The 23,045-nt window shown below is 64.6% G+C and overlaps 1 protein-coding gene across 1 annotated transcript in view; it reads left to right on the plus strand.

Moving 5' to 3' along the window:
- PLCH2 (phospholipase C eta 2) overlaps positions 1-23,045 on the plus strand; it is a 66,570-nt gene that overhangs the window by 41,637 nt on the left and 1,888 nt on the right. The window contains exons 3-22 of the mRNA XM_044914372.1: positions 835-981; positions 2,901-3,143; positions 3,322-3,452; positions 6,701-6,871; positions 9,003-9,096; positions 9,294-9,497; positions 9,765-9,885; positions 11,636-11,807; positions 12,201-12,308; positions 13,498-13,656; positions 15,834-15,920; positions 16,329-16,411; positions 16,843-16,940; positions 17,098-17,280; positions 17,654-17,761; positions 18,431-18,555; positions 18,633-18,717; positions 18,935-19,081; positions 19,537-19,616; positions 21,709-22,462. Of these exons, the coding sequence (XP_044770307.1) occupies positions 835-981; positions 2,901-3,143; positions 3,322-3,452; positions 6,701-6,871; positions 9,003-9,096; positions 9,294-9,497; positions 9,765-9,885; positions 11,636-11,807; positions 12,201-12,308; positions 13,498-13,656; positions 15,834-15,920; positions 16,329-16,411; positions 16,843-16,940; positions 17,098-17,280; positions 17,654-17,761; positions 18,431-18,555; positions 18,633-18,717; positions 18,935-19,081; positions 19,537-19,616; positions 21,709-22,462 (3,300 nt within the window). The remainder of the gene's footprint in view (positions 1-834; positions 982-2,900; positions 3,144-3,321; positions 3,453-6,700; positions 6,872-9,002; positions 9,097-9,293; positions 9,498-9,764; positions 9,886-11,635; positions 11,808-12,200; positions 12,309-13,497; positions 13,657-15,833; positions 15,921-16,328; positions 16,412-16,842; positions 16,941-17,097; positions 17,281-17,653; positions 17,762-18,430; positions 18,556-18,632; positions 18,718-18,934; positions 19,082-19,536; positions 19,617-21,708; positions 22,463-23,045) is intronic.

Consider the following 23,045-nt stretch of genomic DNA (forward strand, 5'->3'; position numbering starts at 1 on the left):
CTCATTGGGTGGGTCTCGTGGGGGTTAATTACTTGATGCTTTAGCAGGTGGCACCTTCTGAGTCCTGGGCTTCCTGTGACTAGGTGTGAGGGGGCTGGGGCAGGGGGCCATGACTGACCCCACCCCTGGGCCTCTCTCCAGCCCCAGGGGACTGCTGGCCTGGCTGGGAGCCCCCCTGGCCCCGGGACCTGGGAGACACGCAGGCTGCAGACAGGAGGCCAGTGGACAGAGGAGGGGAAGGGACGCTGGGGGAGGGGTCTGCGTTCTGGAGCTGAGGTCGGGTGCTGTCCCCCCCCACCCTGTATGAGCCTTGGTCTCACAGGGCCCCGCTCTGGCCTCCAGGGGTAGACTGCGCCGAGTCACCCTTGCCACATGGAGGAGGCGGGTAGCTTTCCTGAAGGCCACAGGAAGGGGGTGCAGGCTCTCAGGAGAGCCCCCTGCCTGCCGGCTGCCCGCAGGGCACCTGCCCTGGGCCTGGCACAGAGGCCGCACCGCGCAGCAGCCCCTGAGAGGGTGTCATAGACTTTGGGGGGCAGGTCATGGTGTCCCTGGGGCTGGCGGGGGGGGGGGCGGCAGGTGGCCAGAGCCAAGGAAAGCAAAGCTGTGGAGGACCTGGGTCCTGCCTGGGCCCGCAGCTGGCCCAGGCCCGTGGGGGAGGGAGGCAGCGGCCGGGCTGGGCAGCCTCAGTCTCTTAGGTGGGGCCTGTGGGCTGGGAGGTGGGTGCGTGGGTGGTTTCTGCACTCCTGAAGCACGTGGGGAGTAGGGGGTAAGGATGGCCTGGCACTCACCGCACCCCTGTCTCTGTGTCGTCTGTCTGCCATGTCCGCGGACCAGTGGAGAGATGTATGAGCGCCATGCAGGCGGGGACTCAGATGGTGAAGCTCCGTGGCAGCTCCAAGGGCCTCGTCCGCTTCTACTTCCTGGACGAACATCGCTCCTGCATCCGCTGGCGGCCCTCACGCAAGAATGAGAAGGCCAAGAGTGAGCGGGGAGGCCCTAGGGGGCATGGGGGTAGGGGGGCCTGAGCAGCTGTGGGGCAGCTCGGGGAGCAGCAAGATCCTGAGCCCTGGAAGTCTCCAGGGGGCTTTGGGCCTGGCATATGGGTGACCTCTGGACGCCAGGGGGGAGGGCTCGGGGCCCCATGCCCTTCAGGGCCCTGGCCTTGTTCCTGCCTGGCAGAGCCCTCGAGGACTCTGGGGCCCGAGCGCCCTTTCCTGTGCTGGATCTGGGATGGGCTGAGGGGCCAAAGGACCGTCAGTCAAGCTGGGGGACAAGACTTCCCAGAAACAGAAAGGGGCCAGGCTTCAGTGCCCGGGGTTAGCTCAGGCAGCCTGGGGCATGGAGGCTGCAGGGCTGCCTGGAGCCGGGAGGGGTCCTGAGCTGGGAGGGTTTGTGCAGGGGGTGGAAGGGCGAGGTTGATCTCTGAGCAGGGCATGGCAGGGACCAGGCTGAGAGGCAGGAAGGGACACATTAGAGTCCTCACGGGCCAGGAGAGACCCGGGGTGCCAGGAGCGGGCCTCAGCCTAGCAGTTGCCAAGGGCGCTGTCGCTGCCATGGGGCCTGGGAGAGAGCTGGGCTGCAGAGGCCCCTGGAGGAGAGGGCTGGCACCTCTGGGCCTGGGGAGGTGAAGCCGCTGTGCCCACTTGGGGTTCCTCTTTGTGCGCGGAACTGTCCCCTGTACTGGGTCCGAACGTGAGGTGGGCAGTCGCCTCACAGTAGGGCAACTTCTTGTCCAGCTGAGCACCGAAGAAGACAGAGAGGATGGAGAGAGAGGGGACAGGCAGATGGGGTCCCAGAGGCCCCTCGGTGGGGGGTAGTAGGGCAGAGACAAGCAGACCAGGATCGAGGTGGGGGGGAGGCCGAATGCGCTGTTTAGAGCTGACTCTGGCCTTGGAGGATCCCCAGGAGGGAGGGATGAGGGCAGCTGTTCCCTGTCAACCCCCCCAGTCTGAGGCCCCCCCCGCCCCTGCCAGGCACATGCACGCACCCAGGGAGCTGAAGAAGGGAGGTGGGCAGCCCCCCTCCCCGGGTAGGTGGGCTGCATGCCTGGGAGCTCAGGGGTGGGGGCAGAGGACAGAGGGGTGAGCCCACCCCTCACTGCACAGGTGGGGCAGCCGCACCGTCTTTGCCCTGGATAGGATGACCCCCAGAAGGGCACAGAGCCCGCGGGGCTGAGCAGTAGGGGGTGGGCCGGTGGTAAGGGGAGGCGGTGAGAGCTGGGTGGAGGCTGCAGTGCTGGGGGCCCAGCCCCGGGCGCCTGGCTCCCAGAGGGGACGCTGGCTACCTGTGCCCTGCACGCTGAGAGTCCCTGCCACATGTGTGGGAACAGACCCTAAAGACACCTTCCTGAGCTCATCGACTGGGCGTAATTCAGGTTTTGAACGGAGGCTCTGTGGCGCTCCGGGCGCTGCATCCAGTAATGAAATCCTTGGTGGAACCTGGGCTGGTGCCCGCGGAGCAGGACCCCGCGGCACTGCTGGCCCCACCACCCGCTGAGGCCAGAGCTCACTAGGGAGGCAGCCCAGGATCAGGCCCGCATCAGAGCGGGATGCGAGCTGGCCGGAGCTTGTCTGGGCTCCCTCGCTCTGCAGCCCCAGTGGGCTTGGTACGGGGCCACGTGCCTGGGATTGCTAATGAGGGGGAGCCGCCCCCTCCCTCTGGCAGAGTGTGTGAGCCTTTTCACACCCAAAGGAAGTGAGGAGCAGACCTCAGGGTCAGAGCAGAGCAGGGGGGTGGGCTCCCCAGCCTGAGCGCGTTTGTGCTTTTGAGGGTCCCTTGAAATACCCCTTCCCCCGCTCTCCCCAGCCTTGGCTCTCCTGTCCCTTTGTGCTGAGCTGCTGCAGCGGGTGGGGTCCCCTAGGGGCCCGGGGCGGGCTGTGACCGGGGCCCCGCCCCCGCAGTCTCCATCGACTCCATCCAGGAGGTGAGCGAAGGGCGGCAGTCTGAGATCTTCCAGCGCTACCCTGATGGCATTTTCGACCCCAACTGCTGCTTCAGCATCTACCATGGCAGCCACCGAGAGTCGCTGGACCTGGTCTCGCCCAGCGGGGACGAGGCGCGCACCTGGGTCACGGGCCTGCGCTACCTCATGGCGGGCATCAGCGACGAGGACAGCCTGGCCCGCCGCCAGCGCACGAGGGACCAATATCCTTGGTCTTGGGGGGCAGACCTCAGGGGCGAACTATCCACCTGGCGGGTCACACATTTGGGGAAGGGGAGCAGGGAAGGGGTCTCCACTCCTCCCTGTCCGTGGCGGGGGGGGGGGCTGGGTGGGTGCGGCTGGCCCTGCTGGACCTGTGTTGGTCCCTAACTCGGCCCTAAAGTGGCTGAAGCAGACGTTTGACGAGGCCGACAAGAACAGGGACGGGAGCCTGAGCATTGGCGAGGTCCTGCAGCTGCTGCACAAGCTGAATGTGAACCTGCCCCGGCAGAGGGTGAAGCAGATGTTCAAGGTGAGGGGGGAGCAGGTAGCACCCTGAGCACAGGCTGTGGGGCCGCAGGTACATCTGAGGGGGGCAGTCCCGCTGCGGCGGCAGGAAGTCCCGGCGGGGCCTGCAGTAGGTTGGGGGCAGCTCACCCAGCACCCTGCATCGGCACAGGGGTGGTTGCTCAAATGCGGGGCACGGCGGCAACAGCCCCTGGGGGCCCTCCCTGTGCTGGTGGGCTAGGCACTCGGGGCAGGTGTCCGGTCACTGAGGGAAGCCACCCGAAGCAGACTGCACCCCCTTTCCTCATCCTCCCCCGACTGCCCGGCCCCTGGCCCGTCCTGCAGGCAGCCTCCCGGTTCCAGCCAGCCTGGTGTTAGGGGTTATGAAAATGCGTCTGTCAGCGGAGAGGCAGGCTTTATTGTCTGTAATTAGTTTCCTTCCGGAACCCATGCTGGGGCGGTGGGGAGAAAAGGTGGCCCCAGCGGATCCTGCTTTGTGGGGTTGATGGGCAGGCAAACCCAGCTCCTAGGCCGCAGCCTGGAAAGATGACTCTCCCTCGCTCCCTCGCTCTCGCTCTCCTGGGAGCACACACACGCAGCCTGCTGCTCCCCCAGGCACGGCCCCGGGGGCTTCACCTGAACTGCCACACAGACAGGTGCTGACACACTTGCTACAGGAGGGGAACCTGCAGCTCAGGGCACAGGGGTCTGTGCGTGAATGAAGGGGCGAGTGGGATGCCCTCGGGCTGCTGGCCAAGGACTGGGGGACTCACGGGGCCCCTGCTGGAGGCCCCCAAGGGGACAGAGCCTGCCTGGGCAGTGAGGAGCACAGACGGCTCAGGCCTGCAGATCAGCCCCCGACCTGTACCCTGCCGACCCTACCTCGGGGACAGCTCTGGGGCAAGAGGCTCTTCCAGAATGGTGAAGCTGGCGGGGGCCAGGCCACAGGCTGGCTTAGAATTCGGGGTCCAGCCTGGCCTCTGAGGTGGGAAGAGAGGAGCATACCCTCAGTGGACGGGGCACGAGTGCACGCAGGCTGCCAGGGCCTGAAGGTCCAGTGCAAAGTCCTGGCATGGAGATGCACCCACGCTGGGAGCCCTGGGGAGCCAGGACACTGGGCCTCTCATCCAGTCTTCGGGCACAGGGGCTCCCCACAGAGCCCTGCGACCCGCCCCTGGCTTGGCTGAGTCCCGGCTCTGACCAGATCTTCTGGAGGCAGCCCAGAGCAGCGGGGAGACCGTGCAGCCTGGGGCCTGCAGGGGGTGGGCTCTGGGCTGGCTCTGGAGGGAAGTGAGCAGCAGGGGTGGGGGGTCGATGCTGGCCTAGAGCTGTGGACCCCAGACCCAAGCAGCCATGTCCACGGTAGACCCCGAGTGCCTGGGCCTCCCCAGCCATCTTCATGTCCACCCTCCCAGCGCTCTGGAGCCCAGGGGAGGAAAGCTGACTCCCCGCCAGGCAGAGCAGCTCTGAACATTAGGGTCAGTTTGGTTGCCGAGAAATCTCAAGATTGTTTCCAGCACCTGGAAGTGCCTGATCAAAGGCGAGATCTGTGGGGGTAAAGAGTGCCTTGAACATAGTTTCGTGAAGTCTGAGATAACAGCGGAGTGCCGGCTGGGCCCAGCGTGGCCCTCGGACGCTCAGCAGAGCGGCGCCAGCCTGAGGGTGCCTTCATGGGCCGCAGTCACTGTCTGCACAAAGCGCGGCCGACGGATTGCTTCGGGAGGCACTTCTGGGGCTGTGCTTTTGGGGCTCATCCTCATAAAATGTTTTCATTCGCCCCGAGGGCTGGCAGCTGGACGGAGACCAGGCAGCCACCCCAGCCTGGACTCCTGGCTGTACCCCCCGCACAGAACTGGGTGGGAGGCCAAATCACCCTGTGGGCTGGACACTCAATGCGATGGGCATCTCCGCCCAGCTCCAGCCACGCCCTGGGGAGGGCTGCCCGCCTGCCCTGTCCTGCCGACTCTCAGACCCAGGGCTGCCTTCAAACCGAGCTCCAGACACACGTGGTCTTTGTCTGGCATCTTCTGGGCCCCAGCACACGTGGCTCTGGTCCTGTCCCAGCCTTGGCACAGATGCTGGGGTCCTGGAGTGAGGCTCGGGGGCCTTGCTGGGTGCCCATCTTGGTGCCAAGCTAGGAGCAGATGGTAGAGATCAGCCTTCCCAGAGCAGTTCTCTCACTGGGTACAGGGACATGGGGGTGTCTGTGGTCCCCTGGTTCCCTGGTGATGTTCCTGGTTCAGAGGGGGCCTCAGGGACCTGGCACCTAGCCCCCAGTCACCCCAGACTGTGTCAGCCCACGAGGAAAGACTATCCAGATGGCGCACAGAGCAGGGCATATTGCTGTCCATGGTGCTGATCTGATGTCCACTCCTGCTGTGCCGTCAACCTCCAGGCAGGTCCTGCTCACCCCCAACCCACCCCACCAGCCCAGACCACTCGGGGTCTGGAACAGCATCTCCTGTGGGGCCTTTCTGGCCCATTCCCAGGGATCGCCACGGCCCCAGGGCACCTCAGGCTCCTCTGGGCAACCCGGCCTGCAGTTGCTGGGTCCCTTGTCCTCTGGATCTGTCCCTGGCCTTGGTGTTTGGGGTTCCCAGGGTCTGACACTTCAGTAGATGCTCCCTGAGTGGTGGGTTCATGAAGGAGTCTGTGGTCTCACTGGGGTCCCAGCGGGTTCTTGCTGATGTTGTGTGAGCTGCCCTGTGTGCAAGAGAAAGACAGTGGCCAGGTCCTCTCCCTCTCTGCTGTGGAGACTGAAGCCAGGGCACCCTGTACCCTGGGGCCTTGAGCTAACCAATGGGCAGCCAAGTGTAATTACAGGCTCACAGCCCAGGCTGGGCATTAACTCCAAATTGGGGTGTTTTCTCCCACAGTGAGGTGTTGACCCCCAAGGTGAGGTGTTGGCTCTAATGTGGGGTGTTGACTCCAGGATGGAGTATTGGCCCCCAGATGGGGTGTTGGTTCCCAGGGTAGGGTGTTGGTTCCAAGGTTGGGGTATTGATTCAGATGGGGCATTGACCCCCAGTGTGGAGTTTTGATTCCAGTGTGGGGTGTTGGTTCTCAGTGTGGGGTGACTGTGCCAGGTTTAGGTGTAAGTTGACCTTGAAAGGCTGGGACTAGGGTAGGGGAGGTTGAGATCTGTGTTAAAGGGTCACTCAGTGGCTTCTTGGTGGGAGAGTCAGAGGGGAAGCCCAGCGAATTCACTGGGGAAATCATCCCAGGGAGCTATCAGGGTGGGACACTAGGGGTCACAGAGGTTTTGGCTTGCAGGAAGCAGACACAGATGACCACCAGGGGACGCTGGGCTTTGAGGAGTTCTGTGCCTTCTATAAGATGATGTCCACCCGCCGGGACCTCTACCTGCTCATGCTGACCTACAGCGACCACAAGGACCACCTGGATGCCGCTGACCTGCAGCGCTTCCTGGAGGTGGAGCAGAAGGTGAGGGCATGGGCAGTAGGAGCAGGGTCCTAGCCTAGGTGAGGCCACCTCGGGCTCCCAGGGCCCTTGAACTGGTTCAGTGTGGCTGAGAACCCTTCAATGTGGAAGGATGGGCCACAGCCTGGACCTGCTTTTGTTCCCATCATGGGCCATGCCAATGTATTTCGGGGTGAGTCCCATGGAGGCCCTGAGCAGGTGGGGAAGTTCTGTGGTTTCTCCTCTGTGGGCCTCTGAGCGGCTCAGCCCTGACCACAGACACCCCGCGCTTCCTGAAGGGAGCCTGCACTTGACCACAACACCTTTAGTGTGGAGCACCTCATAGAATGGGGGTGCCACGTCCCAGACTTCCCACCTGTTCCCGCCACGGGTCTGGCCAGCTCGTACCCCTGAGCTCCAGGCCCACTGCCACCGCCATTCGCCCATTTGTCCAGCAGACGCCCATATGCCCCTGGGTGCCAGAGGGGCATGCCTACCCATTTCTCTTGACTCTAGTCCCTCCTGTTTATCCTAAGAGACTGAGTGCTCCCTGGGCTTTGCCCTGCAGACTGGGGGCCCAGGGTCCAGAGGCTCAGGGATGTGGCCCCTTCAACCTCAGCCCGGGCAAGGGCTGGGTGTTGCTTTCTGTGCTGGGTAGGAGGCTGGAAATCTGTAGCAGGAGAGGGGAAGGGCCAGTGTCCCCTGAGGAAAGAGCGCTCCTGTGATGAGGCCCAGGCAGCATGTGGCTCCTACCCTTAGGGCTGGTGGGAGGCAACCATGAGGATCAGCTTCCAGACTTGTAACTTCCTGGAACCCTCAGGGACCCAGGTTTGGGCAGAGAGTGGGAGGGGCGGTCAGCCTTGAGGCTGGGTGGCTGGATCAGCAGGAGCAGCTGAGAGACCCAGGCTGGGTCTACATGGCATTTGCCCACAAGCTCCCATCACTGCTGTTCTGGGTTGGCACCCTGCCCCACTCTGCCCTAGGAGGCTGCCTCAAGCCCAGGGCATGACAGAGGGCTGCCCCTGGGCTGTTCTCCCAGAACCCCTTCCCCACTCACACAGTTGGCTGGGGTTCTGTCCTCGTGGCAGTCCTGCTGGTGGGAGCACTGCGATCCAGACGGGAGAGGTTGCCTCCAGCCTGGCGGGATCCTGATGTCCGGGGCGACTCACTCCCAGCCCAGCTACTGTGGGCAGCGTTGGAGTGAGGCTGTGGGTTCTCTGTTGCGGTTGCTGGTGTACATGGGGGTGGAGGGTGGGAAAGTGGTCCTGTCTGGGATGGGCAGTACCGACTCACTATTCCCTGCCCTTTGCCCTAAGCTTTCCAGAACTCTCCCTATATCTGGGGCTAAAACTGTCCACCAGGTGGGTGGTTTGAGCCCTGACCCAGGCCCTTGGACTCTGGACCTCCTGAAGTCCACACCTGCTCTGAGCTCTGACCCCATTTGTCCCCGTTTCCCCTCTATCACTGGTTACACATACCACCCCCCCGCCCTGCCCCGCATTCCTCGGGACTTGCTAGAAGCCCTGCTGGTGGGCCTGCATCTGGGAACTGGGGGTTCCTGGCCTGAGCTGCACCACAGGGCCCTGGGAGATCACTCAGCCTCTTGTGCTTGGGGCCATTGATGCGCAGGGCCGCCTTGGGCTCAGCTTTGTTGTGCAGCTTTCCTGTGATAGATGTGGGGAGGCAGCAGGGGGAGGCAGGGAGAGGAGGTCCCCGGGTTCCTCCAAGGTGGGACTGGGTCCTGGTTCTCCTGCACCCCTGCACACACAGGACTCCCTGCCAGGACTGCCCTGGCCCATAGCTCTTGAGACCCCTAACAGAGTGGGGATGAGGGACGGCCCAGCTGATGGAACCCAAGACCCCTAACCTGCTTCAAGGATCCGCAGTCGGTGACAGGTCTTCCAAAGCCATGTGATCCACCAGTAGTCTTCTGGCCACCGAGCCTGAGTCTTGTGACACTGGGGGTGGCCAGAGTGTCCCCCAGTCCGGGAAGCACACTGCAGGGGTCTGAGCCTCCCCCCGCCATGGTCAGTCTTGACGTGACCATCAGAGGCTGGGTGGGAGGCAGTGGTGGTGGTGGAGGAGGGCCTGCCGCCTGAGGCTAGCCCAGGCCAGTGACGGGCTAGCCTGGGCTTAAGCCCCTGCTCTGGCCTAGATGGCGGGTGTGACCCTTGAGAGCTGCCGGGACATCATCAAGCAGTTTGAGCCCTGCCCAGAAAACAAGAGTAAGGGGGTGCTGGGCATTGATGGTGAGTGAGGGCGTCACTGCGGTGCAGCTGTCCTGGCAGGCCAATGGGGGGTGCTGGCGGGCAACCTGTGGGCCTGGACAGGTGGCCCGAGCGGGCAGTTTCCTGCTCCACATGGCGCGGAGATGGGTGGTGCTGAGATGAGCCTTGTGATGGGGCCGGCGTGTGGGGGCTGAGCACCCACCGCACTCCCCACACAGGTTTCACCAACTATACTCGGAGTCCTGCCGGCGACATCTTCAACCCGGAGCACCATGGTGTGCACCAGGACATGACACGGCCGCTGAGCCACTATTTTATCACCTCGTCCCACAACACCTACCTCGTGGGCGACCAGCTCATGTCCCAGTCTCGGGTGGACATGTACGCCTGGGTCCTGCAGGCCGGCTGCCGTTGCGTGGAGGGTACGTGGTGGGGGGTCTAGGACACCACATCCCAGCAGCCTTGGGGCCCCGGGCCTGAGCTGCGGACCGGCGGCTCCCCTCAGGGACACCGCTGTGGCGTCTCTGAGCAGGGTGTCTGCTCTCCTCCCAGGCAGGGGCTGTGACAGGCTCCTCCTGCTGCTAGTTGCCGGGCGGGAGGACCCCTTCGGTCAGTCCACGAGCTGTGGGTGGGTCTCTGGGCATGGGCAGCCAGGCTCTTGTGGCTGACTGAGGTCTGCCTGCCCACAGTGGACTGCTGGGACGGGCCTGACGGGGAGCCCATTGTGCACCATGGCTATACTCTGACCTCCAAGATCCTCTTCAAAGATGTCATCGAAACCATCAACAAATATGCCTTTGTCAAGAATGAGTGAGTGGCTGGGACTGGGGAGGGGCTCAAACGGCTCTTCCTGCCCCTCCCCCACATCCTTTTCCGGGAGGCGCGTTTGCAGAGGCCGAGGGGCTGATTTTGGGGTCTCTTGTCGAGGCTGAGGGTCGGGGAAGGGAGTGGAGCCGCAGGCCTGGGGAGAGGGAAGGCGGTGGGTGCAGGAGCTGATAGCGGCTGAGCTGTGGCTGGTGGGGTACCTGTGCCAACAGCCCCTGCCCACACACACTCGGCAGCCCCTGGTGCCAGCCGCCTGCAACAGTGGTAGCTCTGGTACTAATTACCCCCCAGAAGCTACTCGATGTCCAAACTCAATTTGCTGCCACTCAGCTGTAGCTACAGACACTGGTGAGCAAAATCCAATTTAGTTTCTGGAAATAGAAGACTGCCTCCCCACACTTACAGTCACCTTCAAGTCTTGGCGGAACAAGGCTCACAGGCAAGGAAAGAACTAATTTAATGAGGGAGGGGAGGAGACGCAAGATTGATTTCGGAAATAGAGAATAGGGGGGCCCCTCCCGGAAGAGCTTGCCCAAGCTCTGTCTTGGGCTGCCAGAAGGGAGTGGGAGTGAGGATTGGCAGCCTGGGGCCCAGAATTGCAGGTGAGAGCGGCATCTCAGGGCAGGGGAGCTGGGACAGACAGGTGTCTGTAGCTGCAGAAGACCCAGGGACCTGCTAATGTCTCAGCACAGGGCTTGCACCTTACGTGTGCCAGCATAATCTTTGCAGGCATAAGGCTCTTCCCTAGGGCCTTGGGCTTTAGACTTCAGTCTCTTGCCTGAGAAATGGGGAGATGAATACTTTTGCCCCAAGGCCTGTCTGCCCTTTCCACATCACGGGACTTGCCCATCTCTTGCTCTGATTCATGCCCTCTAGGTCTGGGTCACCTACGTTTTCTAAAAAGATCATGTTACCTTTGGGCAAAAATCCAAGTAAAATGTGCACTTGGTTAAAAAACAAATCAGGGCGCCTGGGTGGCTCAGTTGGTTAAGCGACTGCCTTCGGCTCAGGTCATGATCCTGGAGTCCCGGGATTGAGTCCTGCATCGGGCTCCCTGCTTGGCGGGGAGTCTGCTTCTCCCTCTGACCCTCCTCCCTCTCATGCTCTCTCTCTCTCATTCTCTCTGTCTCAAATAAATAAATAAAATCTTAAAAAAAAACAAAAAACCAAATCAAACGACTGAAGAGCATATAATGAAAATCCCTATGTTATACTCCCCATTCTGCGCTACATAGGTAATAACAATGTTCTACCAGATGGTATGTGCCCAGCTTATGTCTCCTTTCTTATGGGGCCAATGTTGGGACCCCAGAGCCATTCACAGGACAGTGTCTCCAGTATCTAGGTCAATGAGATTATCTTTCTCAGTCTATTCATTGCTTCACGTTGCACCTCAGTTGAGTCCACATCAGTTTTAAACCATGACTTGATGACTTGCTCCAAAATTTCCTCTTGTTTTCCTGGAGTTTCTAATTGCCTTTGTTTTTTCTTATTGGGATATGGACTGCATGCCTTCTTTATCTGTCCCTAAAATCTCCCAGCTCCTTTCCCACCCACTCAGTGGCTTTTCAAAGCCCTTGATGGACCCCCTCCTGGAGTGGCTGGCAGTTCCATCTATCCTGGTTATTGGTAAAGATCTCTTTTCATTCACTGGTGCAGGTGACTTGAGGTTTTACACAGGTGGGGTCTTGCCCTCCCCTGGCTTCACTCTGCTCCTTCCACCTTGGGGCCACAGGTACCCAGTGATCCTGTCCATTGAGAACCACTGCAGTGTCATCCAACAGAAAAAGATGGCCCAGTATCTGACTGATATCCTCGGGGATAAGCTGGACTTGTCATCAGTAAGCAGTGAGGATGCCACCATGCTTCCCTCTCCGCAGATGCTCAAGGGCAAGATTCTGGTGAAGGTGAGCACCTGCCTGACCCTCCTAGGGCCAGCATCCTGCTGGGCCTCTGACCTCTGATCTGTGGCCAGGTGAGGGGCAATTGCCCTGCTGTAGATAATATGGGGCTCCACACCATCTGTGGCAGATTTGAGGAGTCAGGGTAGGCCCTAGCCCTGACCTGCCCTCAGTCTCCCTCCATAGTGGCCACTCAATCTAGGGACCTCCGTGTGCACAACCCAGCATTTCCCTCCCATGCTGCTGCAGCAAGGAAGTGCTGGGCTGGCCTCTGCCCCATGGCCTGAGGTCCACAAGCAAGCTTGAGAAAGGCTCCTTCCCTTTGCTGCTTCCGGTATGGGTACTGCCCTCACAGTACTTCCTACAGGACCCCTCCCATGGCCCACTGCCTCCCCCCAGGGCAAGAAGCTTCCTGCCAACATCAGTGAGGATGCCGAGGAGGGCGAGGTGTCTGATGAAGACAGCGCGGACGAGATCGATGAGGACTGCAAACTTCTCAACGGGGATGTGAGTAGGGGCTGGGAGGCCCTCTTCGGGGAGGGGGGGGGCTGTGGCCCTGAACAGCAGGCTCATAGCTTTGCTGTGAGAAGGCAGGTGGCTGAGAGAGGGATATTGGGCAGATGCGAGGGTGCTTTGCCCAGTGGCTACACAGCTGGGCATGTGCTCAGCCAGTGGGGGCCCTTCCCTACCTGCCCCTTCACACAAGAATTGGCCCCTGAGCTCCCAGCTAGCGGGCTTCCACCTTTTCACCCAGAGGCTCTGGGTCTGGGGGGTCACACAGGGAGGCTGAGGAGTGAAAAAGGGCTCGGCATAGCGGGGCTGGGGGAGCTCTGTAATTAGCTTCTTCTCTCCTCTGGGCACCGTTCTAAGCCGCTGCTGTGAGGTAGGAAGGCATTCTTTCTCCTGGAGGGGCCCTCAGATGGGAAAATAATTGTGCAGGAGCATTCCCAGCCACGTTAGCTAATTGTTTTAGAAAGCCCTGAAGCAGCAGAATTCTTTCTGCTTTGGATGTGCCTGCATATTCCTCTGGTCCCAGGTGACCGTAAACCCATGTTGTCTGATGTCTAACTGGCATGACTCCAACCGGGGCCCGGGGCACCAGATGCCCATGGCCCAGGCCCTGCCCCAGAGGGGTCCCCGTGTGTCAGGGCTACAAGGGGGTGCTGCTCCAGGCAGAGAGAACTGCCCAGCCCCCGGTTGCTGGCCAGCCAGGCCCTCCGTCCCCACCCCTGCCCATCTCCTTGAGGTGTCTGGTAGCCAGTGGAGGGATCCCAGATCCCCAGCTGCTTAGGGCTCCTGGAGTCCAGAGTGGCCACCGGGTACCCTGACCCCCTCCCCCAAGGCCCACTGGCTGGATGCGTGGCAAGCCGTCTGCTGAGTTTCTGTGGGCAGCATTGTGCAGCTAAAGGATGCAGGTGTTAAAATCAGAGAGGCCTTGGTTCAGGGCCTGCTGGTCACTGCCTGTGGCTCTGGGGCAAATCACAGGCCTGCTGTCTGGCCCTGTGGTGGGGTGGTGTGAGGATAAAGCAACGCCATGTAGGAGTGAGTGTGCGGCTGGGGCTGGGGGTGAGAATCCAAGATGGGGTTCTGGCTCCCCAGCTCCAGCAGGCCCCTCCAGCAGGGACCTTGGGGGCCGTCACCGCTGCTGCCACAGGCTGGGGACTGATGGCACGGGGTGGCCGTCCGGCTCTGGCAGGTCGCCACCAATCGGAAGCGTGTGGAAAACATCGCCAAGAAGAAGCTGGATTCCCTAATGAAGGAGTCGAAGATTCGGGACTGTGAGGACCCAAATGACTTCACCGTGTCCACACTGCCCTCATCTGGAAAGCTTGGGCACAAGGCAGAGGGCAAAAAGGTGAGAGCCCTGCAGCCCATGAGGTCAACCTGCGGCTGAGGGAAGGGCTTGGAACATCCGGTCTGTGCACACCTGTTCATACATACACCCACCCCCCCCCACCAAACCCGTCCCCGGATTTTTGGGTGGGGAGGACACAGAGCACATTTGGCTCGGGTATGTGAGCAGGTGGGCAACATGTCCAGTATGGTGGACACGATGTGAAGTCCCTGCTTTCCCTTGACCAAGCAATATCTGGGCAAGCACCCGGAAACTTGGGGACACACAGGATGGCCGCTTGGACCTGGGAAACATGTCTGTGTGATTTTTTGCGTGAGGAGGAGCAGGTACTCAGGGAAGGCTTCCTGGAGGAGGAGGAGGAAGAGTAGGAGAAGCAGTAGCAGCTCAGGCTGAGCCACCAGGCATGGAGCTTGGAGGGGGCGTCAGGGAAGGCACCTTGCAGCACTAGGCCATCCCTGCTGGGACATGGGTAGGGGGACAATGGGGGGTGCGGGGCACAGAGCTCTATGAAGGGGGGCTAGGCAGAGGGGGGAGCATCTGGGCAGTGGGGTCATGCACATGCACCCAACACGCCTCTCTGTCCCCTTGGCCGGGGGCCCGAGGCCGCGGTCCCCCACCCCCCGGGAGGTCCCTGTGTGGGAGAGGGCAGGTGGCTCAGAGTGCAGTCAGACGGGCAAGGAGGGGACCCTGGTCTGCAGTGCTGGGCACACTCTAGTGGTGCTGGTTCTGGCCAAGGACAGGCCTGATTCTCTGGGAGGAACCCAGCACCCCCCTCCCCGACATCCAGAGGGGCCAGGACGGGACCTGCTTGAACAGAAGGGGCCGGCCGGGCCGTGCCCTGCCCCCTGTGCTCTGTCCAGGGCATGGGTGCTCCGCAGCCTGCCGTCCTGCCCGCCCCACCCCCCCCTTCAGAGCTCTCTAGGGTCACCAGGCTGTGGGGGGTGGGCAGGAGTGGCCCAGTGTAGCCCTCCGCTGCCCACAGCCTCCCTGAGGGTGGTCGGAGCTCGGGCCTGGGCTGTAACCCCTGCCAAGCTCGGGCGTGTGGGCGTTGGGGGGGGTGGCAGCGGATTCTGGCTGAGGCTGCCGCTGCTTCTTTAGGGCGCGCGGCGTTTTGGGCGGTGTTTACAGAGCTGCGAAGCGTGTTGGCCCCGACTGGCTCCAGACACACCACGCACACGGCTCCCAGGGCCTCCGGCAGTGTGCCGTGGAACCATCAATAAATTAGGAGGGAGACGGGCGGTTGTTGCTGGGCTGGGGAAGAGGAAGAGAAACACTTTTGAGAGCAGCTGGACCGTAGCTGATGCTGAGCACCTCTGTTGCTGCCGACCTGGGCCTCGGGCTTCGGGCTGGCTCCTTCTGTGCTGACTAGCAGGGCGTGAGCAGAGCGGCCCCAGGGCGGACACCGGAGCTGCAGAGCTGACCATCATGTGTTCCCCCGTCGGGCACAGTGGGGCCCGGCTTGAGCTCCAGGGTCCAGGCTGCGAGGCCGGCGGTCCAGGCCGGGGCATGGTTGGCGGGGAGCTGCAGAGCTGACCATCATGTATTCCCCCGTCGGGCACAGTGGGGCCCAGCTTGAGCTCCGGGGTCCAGGCTGCGAGGCCGGTGGTCCAGGCCGGGCCATAGTTGGCAGGGAGCTGCAGATGTGCAGGGGTGCCGCCCACAGGTGTGTGCGGATGCGTGTGCAGGACGGGGCCTGGGGAGCCCTCTCGGGCGGGGCGGGGAAGGAGTCCCATAAGTAGCGGCCAGGAAGGCTCACAGTAGCCCTGACGCCAACAAGGGCAGCTTTGGGGGCGCAGACCCGCATTTGTCTCCGCAAGAAGCAGGGCCGGACCCCAGAGCCACAGGGAGCTTTGCACGGGCCTTACGGAAGCGCGCACGGCCGAGCAACCTTGCAGACACACAAACGGCGTTTATCATACACTCACCCACTGCGGGGAAAAAGTTCAGAACTGGGGCCTTAATGGGCTTAAAGCAACACATCTCGAGGGGCTCCTCTTGGACCCCCGCTCCCTGCGGCCGCTGAGCCCCCAGGGCGGGCTGCGGAGTGTGTCTCCACAGGCCCCACCTGCCCCTGCTGCCTCCGGGCTCCTTGCGGGAGGGGTGCCTGGAGCCCCTGGGACTGAGGCCGGTTCCCCCCCCCCACGCCCCACCGTCACCTCTGTCTCCCTCTCCCCCAGGCTGAGGAGGATGTGGAGTCCAGAGAGGATGCCGGGGCCAGCCGACGGAACAACCGCATCCTTATGAGCGGCTTCTCCATGCTCAAGGTCTGGTGGGGCTCCCAGGCGGGGGCACCTTGCCGGAGCCCAACATGCTCCGTCTTCCCGCTTGCCCAACTGTCCCTGGGCCGGCCAGCCGGGGCATCCCCTCCAGCTCCCAGGGCCCTGGGCCTGTCTCCTGGAATCCCCCTCTGGACTCCTAGCTACCTGGTCTGACTGGGGCTGCAGGGTAGAGGCCTTGATGGCCCTCCCCTGGCCCACACCAGCCCATGTCCCCGGGTCACTCGGGGCCCAGGCCGACCAGCATACTGCAGAGGACCGGCGGGCCCAGCCTGGCAGCCGGGGAACCAGGACCCCCGGATGGCAGGCCTGCCTCCTTCACCCTGCCGGCTGGTGCAGGTGACTCGGCTGAGCCAGGGGCTCCACGGGGCCTGACTCCGCTCTCCTTCCGCACAGAAGAAGAGCAGCAAGCTAAAGAAAGCGGCCAGCATGGAGGAGGGGGATGAGGACCCGGACTCCCAAGGCAGCCAGAGCAGAGGGTCAGTGCCCTGCCCCAGCCTGGCCCCTGACCAGAGTGGTGGCAGGAAGTGCTCGTGTCCCTGCGACAGCTGGTGTTGGATGCGCAGGCTCCGCAGTGGCCCCGTGACCGCACAGTGGGGTGGGTGGGGGGAGCCCAGGGTGTGGACCTCCGGGTCTTGGGGCCGGACTGGCCAGCACGGGCCCCCGTTCCTGCTCCTAGCGCCCGCCGCGGTTGGAAATGCGTTCCTGGGTGGGCTCGGCGCCGGTGCCTGCCCCTCCCCCTTGTCCTTCCTCAGTGTCCTGGCACCTACACCAGGGCGTAGTGGGCGTTAGGGGGACGTTCTGCATGAATCAGTGAGCCTGGCTCGCAAACCGTGGTGCCCAGGCTGGCCTGAGTCGGGAGGGGCGCCCACCCTGGGGTCCTGACCGCTGTTGCCCATGCTCCCTGCAGGGCGAGCCGGCAGAAGAAGACCATGAAGCTGTCCCGCGCCCTCTCAGACCTGGTGAAGTACACCAAGTCTGTGGGCATGCACGACGTGGAGGCGGAGGGTGAGGGGACGAGGGCCCTGGGGGCGTGGGGGAGGGCTGGGCCGCGGCCCGGGCGTGCCTCTGAGCCCCCGCCCCGCCCCCCCCCCCCCCCCCCCGGGGGGCCCCCCGGGCCGGGGGGTCCCTCGGGGCCACCCCCCCGCCCCCCCCCCCCCGCCAGTGGCGTCCAGCTGGCAGGTGTCGTCCTTCAGTGAGACCAGGGCCCAGCAGATCCTGCAGCAGAAGCCGGCCCAGTACCTCCGCTTCAACCAGCACCAGCTCTCCCGCATCTACCCCTCCTCCTACCGCGTGGACTCCAGCAACTACAACCCGCAGCCCTTCTGGAACGCGGGCTGCCAGATGGGTGCGTGTTGCTGGGACCGTGAACGGGGGGGCCCAGCGCTCCGAGGAGGCTGGGCTGGGCTCCCTGGCCAGTGGCTTTGGAGAGCCTCCACCACATCCCGCCAGTGTCACCGGGCTGGCACTGGGGGGGGTCCTTCGGACCCCGGGACACGGTGTGCAAGAGGCACACAGGCCCACGTGCTCCTAGGGGAGGCGGGGGGCTGGCTGTGCGGGGCTCCAGGGGCATCCCGCGGGGACGCTGGCCCTGGTTGTGCATCACGGTGAGCCTGGGGCTGGCTCACATAGGAGAGCGCAGGACTCGGGCAGCCGAGCAGGGGAGGCAGGGGGAGGTGGGCTGGGCGCTGACCAGGCCGCCCCACGTCCCCGCCCCGTAGTCGCCCTGAACTACCAGTCGGAGGGGCGGATGCTGCAGCTGAACCGCGCCAAGTTCAGTGCCAACGGGAACTGTGGCTACGTGCTCAAGCCGCAGTGCATGTGCCAGGGTGAGGCCCGGGGGCCCGGGACGCGGGGCGGGCAGGGGCAGCTGCCGCAGGGTCACCTGGGGGGCCACCCGGGATGTGGCTCCCCAGGATGCCAGGGGTGGGGGTGCGGTGAAGGGTCCCCACTCTGCCAGGGGTCGGCAGGGGGTGAACTAGGGAGCCCCTCGCCATGCCTGGCCCCCCATGCGGCCCTCCAGCAGGACATGTCTGAGGCGACTCCCCACGGGGCTCAGGCCGAGGCGCCCTGGAGTGAGGGCCCGGCCCGGGCCAGGCACCAGAGCTTCCCAGTCCCTTCCCAGACCCTTCAGTTTTCTCACTGGAAACCGCTGGAGATCATGTGTGCAGTTCTCCCCATTTTAACCTGAATCCTCCCCCCACCCCTCCTGCCAGCTTCACCGCACCTCCTCGGGGGATGGGCCTGCAGAGCCCCATCGCTGGGGCGCCCAGCGCCCGGCCCCCCACCCAGAGGCAGCGTGCAGAGAGGGGAGAGGACGGTGTCCTAGCTCAGGGCGGTCACAGAGGGGCCAGCACGCAGACCCCTGGTGCCCCCGAGCTGGAACCCTGCCTCCCCTCTCCCCGCCCCTGGCCTGGGGCTCCTGTCCGGTCAACAGGGTGCTGTGGGGTGCACTGTGCAGCCACTGTTCCCCTCAGCCTGGCGCCCTGGCCCCCCAGGCATCTTCAACCCCAACTCCGAGGACCCTCTGCCCGGGCAGCTCAAAAAGCAGCTGGTGCTCCGGATCATCAGCGGGCAGCAGCTCCCCAAGCCAAGGGATTCAATGCTGGGGGACCGAGGCGAGGTAGGAGGGGTCCTGGCGTGGGTGGGCGGGGCTGGAGCAACACCCCAGGCCCGGTGCCACCCCTGCCCTTCCCCCAGATCATTGACCCCTTCGTGGAGGTGGAGGTCATCGGGCTCCCCGTGGACTGCAGCAAGGAGCAGACGCGAGTGGTGGACGACAACGGTGAGGCCCAGGGCCCCGCCAGGCTCCGCTGACCGCAGCCTCACAGGGGAGGGGGGTGGGGCCGCTCCTGTGACCTAGGCCTCCTGGGGGAGCCTGGCTCAGAGCCTGGTCCCCGGGTGCTGCTCCTCTCGGCCCAGGCACCGGAAGAGGGCGTGGGCCCCAGCGGCCTCCAGGCTGGACCTGGGTGGGAGGTGACCCTGCTTCCGGTGGCCGCCAGGATTCAACCCCGTGTGGGAGGAGACCCTGGTGTTCACTGTGCATATGCCTGAGATCACACTGGTGCGCTTCCTCGTCTGGGACCATGACCCCATTGGGCGGGACTTCATTGGCCAGAGGACACTGGCCTTCAGCAGCATGATGCCAGGTGGGCAGAGCGCCGGCAGGGTGGGGCGGGGTGGTGTCCCCCATAACAGAGACCAGCGTCCCCTGCTCAGGCAGGCGTCCACCATGGAGGCCAGCATTCCACCCCAGACCAGCGTACCCCACAGAGACCCGTCCCCCTACACAGACCAGTGTCCCCTGTAGGTCAGCTGAGGGCGCCAGGGCTGACCTTCCTCCTATGGGTCGGCTCCTGCCATGGGTGGGCCTAGGGACACAGAGCGAGCCGAGGAGGAAGGTACAAGGCCAAGGGCACTTTGTGGATGGGGAGGGAGGGGCGCTCAGGTGTTGCGCCGCCCGGCCCCCAGAAAGAGGAAGAGCCTGCAATACCAGCGGGCTTCCTGGAGGAGGAGTCCCCAGAGCTGGGCTCACGGGTTGGATTCAGGGCCTCAGGACCTTTGAGCAGAGGGGGGCAGGGTGAGCCGTGACCGGCCATTTCAGGCTATCGGCACGTGTACCTGGAGGGGATGGAAGAGGCCTCCATCTTTGTCCACGTGGCCGTCAGTGACATCAGTGGTAAGGTGAGTGCCGCCTGCAGGACCACCGGCCTCGCCCCACCCCAGTCCCACCCCAGCCATGTTGCCAGGGCCGTTGGGCCTCCTGGCCACTCACTGGGCCTGTTTCTACACCTGCAGAGTGGGCGGTGGGGGCACCTGACCTCTGTGTCCCGCGGCCGCTGTGGCCCCCGTCCCCGCTCCCCATCTTTCCCGAGCCTCCTCACGCCTTCTGTGTCTCAGGGTCCCCAGTTCTCCGTCCGTCTCTGGCTGGAAGGGGTCCGCCTGGCTTTGCTCCCCGTCCCCCACATCCCTGGATGGGGGTCCTCCTCCATCCCCCCAGCGCTGAGCTCTGGGCCCAGGCGGGGCCAGCGTGTGGCGGTCTGTCGGGCATCATGGGGGGCCCGTGTGGTCCTGGCGCCGACCGCCTCTCTCCTGCCACCTCCACGGCTCCGAGGTGCTGCCGGGCGTGGCGCCGCAGGCCGCTTGCTCCTGCCCGCCGTCCAGCCGTCTGTCTGTCCTGTCTGCCTGTCTCTGCGGGCTCCGGCCCGGCTGTCGGTGTCTCACGGCTGTCACTCTGTCTCTTTGGTCTTGCAGTGCGCTTCCCCATGTCCAAAGTCTACTTTTAGAAGGACAGTCCCGTTAGGAGCTCGAAGGTACCCCAGCGCCGGGGTGGCGGAGCTGCCCGCCCCTACCCGCATGCTCAGGCCGTCCCCATTAGCATCCGTGATTCCTGGTAGCGTTTTGGAGACTGTCCGCTCATGTGACATGGATCGTGGTGTGGTTCTGGGGTCCCCCGGGCCATGTTCAGCCACAGAGCGGCATTTATGAGGCAGGTCCAGGACTCCGGCGAGGCCCCCTGTGCGTGGACCCCTCCCGGCCTTCCGTCCCTCCTCTGTCCTCTGCCCCATGCCCCTGCCCCTCTGTGTCCGGTCCTCTAGCTCGGAGCGCCACTGGCAGCCCTGCACCCGTCGCCCTCCCTGCCCTCGCCCTTCCTCTCTGTCCCCCGCCCCCCGTGTGCTCCCTGGCTCTGTGTGCACCTGCTGTGGGGTGGGGAGGCCCCCGGGACCAGGAGCTCTGAGCTTGAATCCTGGACCTTCTTCTAGATGACTCCGCAGCCAACTTTGACCAAATTGCTCTGGATTTGGGATCTTGAATCGGGAAGCCGATTCAAGCGCTGCCCCGTGAACGCCTCTGCCCAGAGTGCCCCGTGTTCCTGGGGAGTCGTGGCTGTTGTCGGGGCCTCTGCATGTGGGGACCCCCGGGGCCGGCTCAGCCTGGTCACCGCCGGCCACAGTGTGCCTGGACGGGGCGGCCTCTGCCCTCTGGAGACACAGCTCTCGGCCTCCCCGGCGGTGCCCCGGGCCCCTGCCGGCCAGTCTGGGGACCCCCGGCTGCTCTCCTCGGGCAGGGAGGCCGAGGCCAGCGGCAGTTCAGGGAAGGCCGAGGCAGCGCGGGCGAGAGCAGGGTGAGGATGGAAGCAGCCAGAAGGGCTCCCCAGAAGAGGCAGCACCCCTGGGGCACTGGGCGGGCAGGGACATGGGAGAGCAGACTGCTGGCCTGCACCCGGCTTTGCTTGCTTCCTCGGCCTGTGGCGCCCGAGGGCAGGGTGAGCGTGAGCGGGGCGGTGCCTGCTTCCACGGGGTTCTCTCTCATCTCTCTCTCCCTGCCAGCACCACTCCGGGGGCCCTGTGCCGGCCTGCTCTGCCGGAGCCGGGGGATTTGGGGACCTGCGAGGGGTACATGTGTGGGCGCAGGGGCCAGAGTTCAGGGTCCCTGTTTGGAGAAGCCCGGGCCTCCTCCTTGCAGCCCTCACTGGGCCCGCATGTCCTGAGACCTGCAGACCCTCCCGCTGCGCTCAGGGAAGGCGGGCGCCTTCCTGGTCTGTGCCAAGGCCACGGCAGCTGCTGTTCCCGGCAGGGGTGCCCTGGGGACCCTCTCCCCTACGTGCAGCTGTGGGCGGCACAAGCCTGACAGGCCCGCTGGTGCCTTCGCCGAGCTGGCCCTGGGGCTGCGGCGGCTCAGCCTGGTCACCGCCGGCCACAGTGTGCCTGGACGGGGCGGGCGGTCCCTGGCCCCGGTGCCTCGCTACCGGCTATGTGGGCTCCTTCTCTTGCAGGTCAAGCAGGCTCTGGGCCTAAAAGGCCTGTTCCTCAGAGGCCCAAAGCCCGGCTCCCTGGACAGTCATGCTGCTGGGCGGCCCCTGCCCCGCCCTTCCGTCAGCCAGCGGCTCCTGCGGCGTACGGCCAGTGCCCCGACCAAGAGCCAGAAGCCGGGCCACAAGGCCCTCCCGGAGCTGGTTCTGGGCACGCGGGACACAGGCTCCGAGGGGGAGGCCCGTGACGTGGCGGCCCCCAGCCCCGGCCCCGCTCTGGAGGCCTCAGCCCCCGAGGAGCCCGGCAGCCCCCGAGGTAAGGCGCCGGTGGGGAGGAGCCCGGCGCAGGGGGGTCTGGCCCAGGAGCAGTCCCCTGGTGCCCCTGAGGGCCCTGGGCCTGCTGGGGTGGCCGCCACCTGCATGAAGTGCGTGGTGGGCTCCTGCGCTGGAGAGGATGCGGAGGGCCTGCGGCGGGGGCAGCTGCCCAGCCCGGGGCCCGCAGCCGCGCACGAGGCCATCAGCCAGCAGCCCTGCGCCCGGGCGGACTCGCTGGGGGCTCCCTGCCCCGGCGTGGGGAGACGCAGAGGGGCTCAGTGGCAGGGTCCGGGCGGCGGCGGCTCCGTGTCCTCGGACTCCAGCGGCCTGGGCAGCTCTGAGGTGGTCCCGTGCTGGCCCGAGGGTGCCCGCAGGCAGGCAGGGGCCCTGCAGAGGGAGATGAATGCCTTGTTCGTTCAAAAGCTGGAGGAGATTAGGAGTAAATCCTCCATGCTGTCCACCGGTAAGACCAGACGCTCCTGGCCGGCGTCCCCTGTGCTGCCCCCTCACCGCCCCTTGGCATGGCCTGGGCCGGGCGCCCTCCCTGCGCTTCTGCGTCCAAAACCGCCGTCTCCGTGTGCTCATCCTGGCTTCAATTCCCCGTGCCCCGCTGGCTTGCCTGGGGGTCCCTGGTAGCCCCAGCACCCCTTCCCCATCTGACAGTGCCAAGCCCTAGGCCTCTTGCCCCCAGAGGCCCCCCCACAAGCCCCCAAGTGGCCCGGAAGTGAGAGCAGGTCTGACTCCAGCTGCCGTGTGTGCTGACGTCCGTGGCCTGGTGCCCCAGTCGGGCCTTCGCGCTGGCCTGCCCCGCCGCCTCCTGACGCCTTTCCCCAGGCCTGGGGGCAGCTCCCAGCCCCCCACCCCCGCCCCAGGGCCAGGCTGCAGGTGTTCGGCTGCTGGCCCTGCACCGCAGTCCTCCGAGAAGCCTGGTGCGGGTCGGTGCAGCACAGCAGGGCGGCCCGCGCCGCCGCCGACGGTGCCGACGGTGCCGACGGTGCCTGGGCCCCAGCGTTTGCAGGGCTGGGGCAGATGGCACCTGCCCCCCC

Source organism: Neomonachus schauinslandi, chromosome 4 (genome assembly GCF_002201575.2).
Source record: "Neomonachus schauinslandi chromosome 4, ASM220157v2, whole genome shotgun sequence".
Lineage (NCBI taxonomy): Eukaryota > Metazoa > Chordata > Mammalia > Carnivora > Phocidae > Neomonachus > Neomonachus schauinslandi.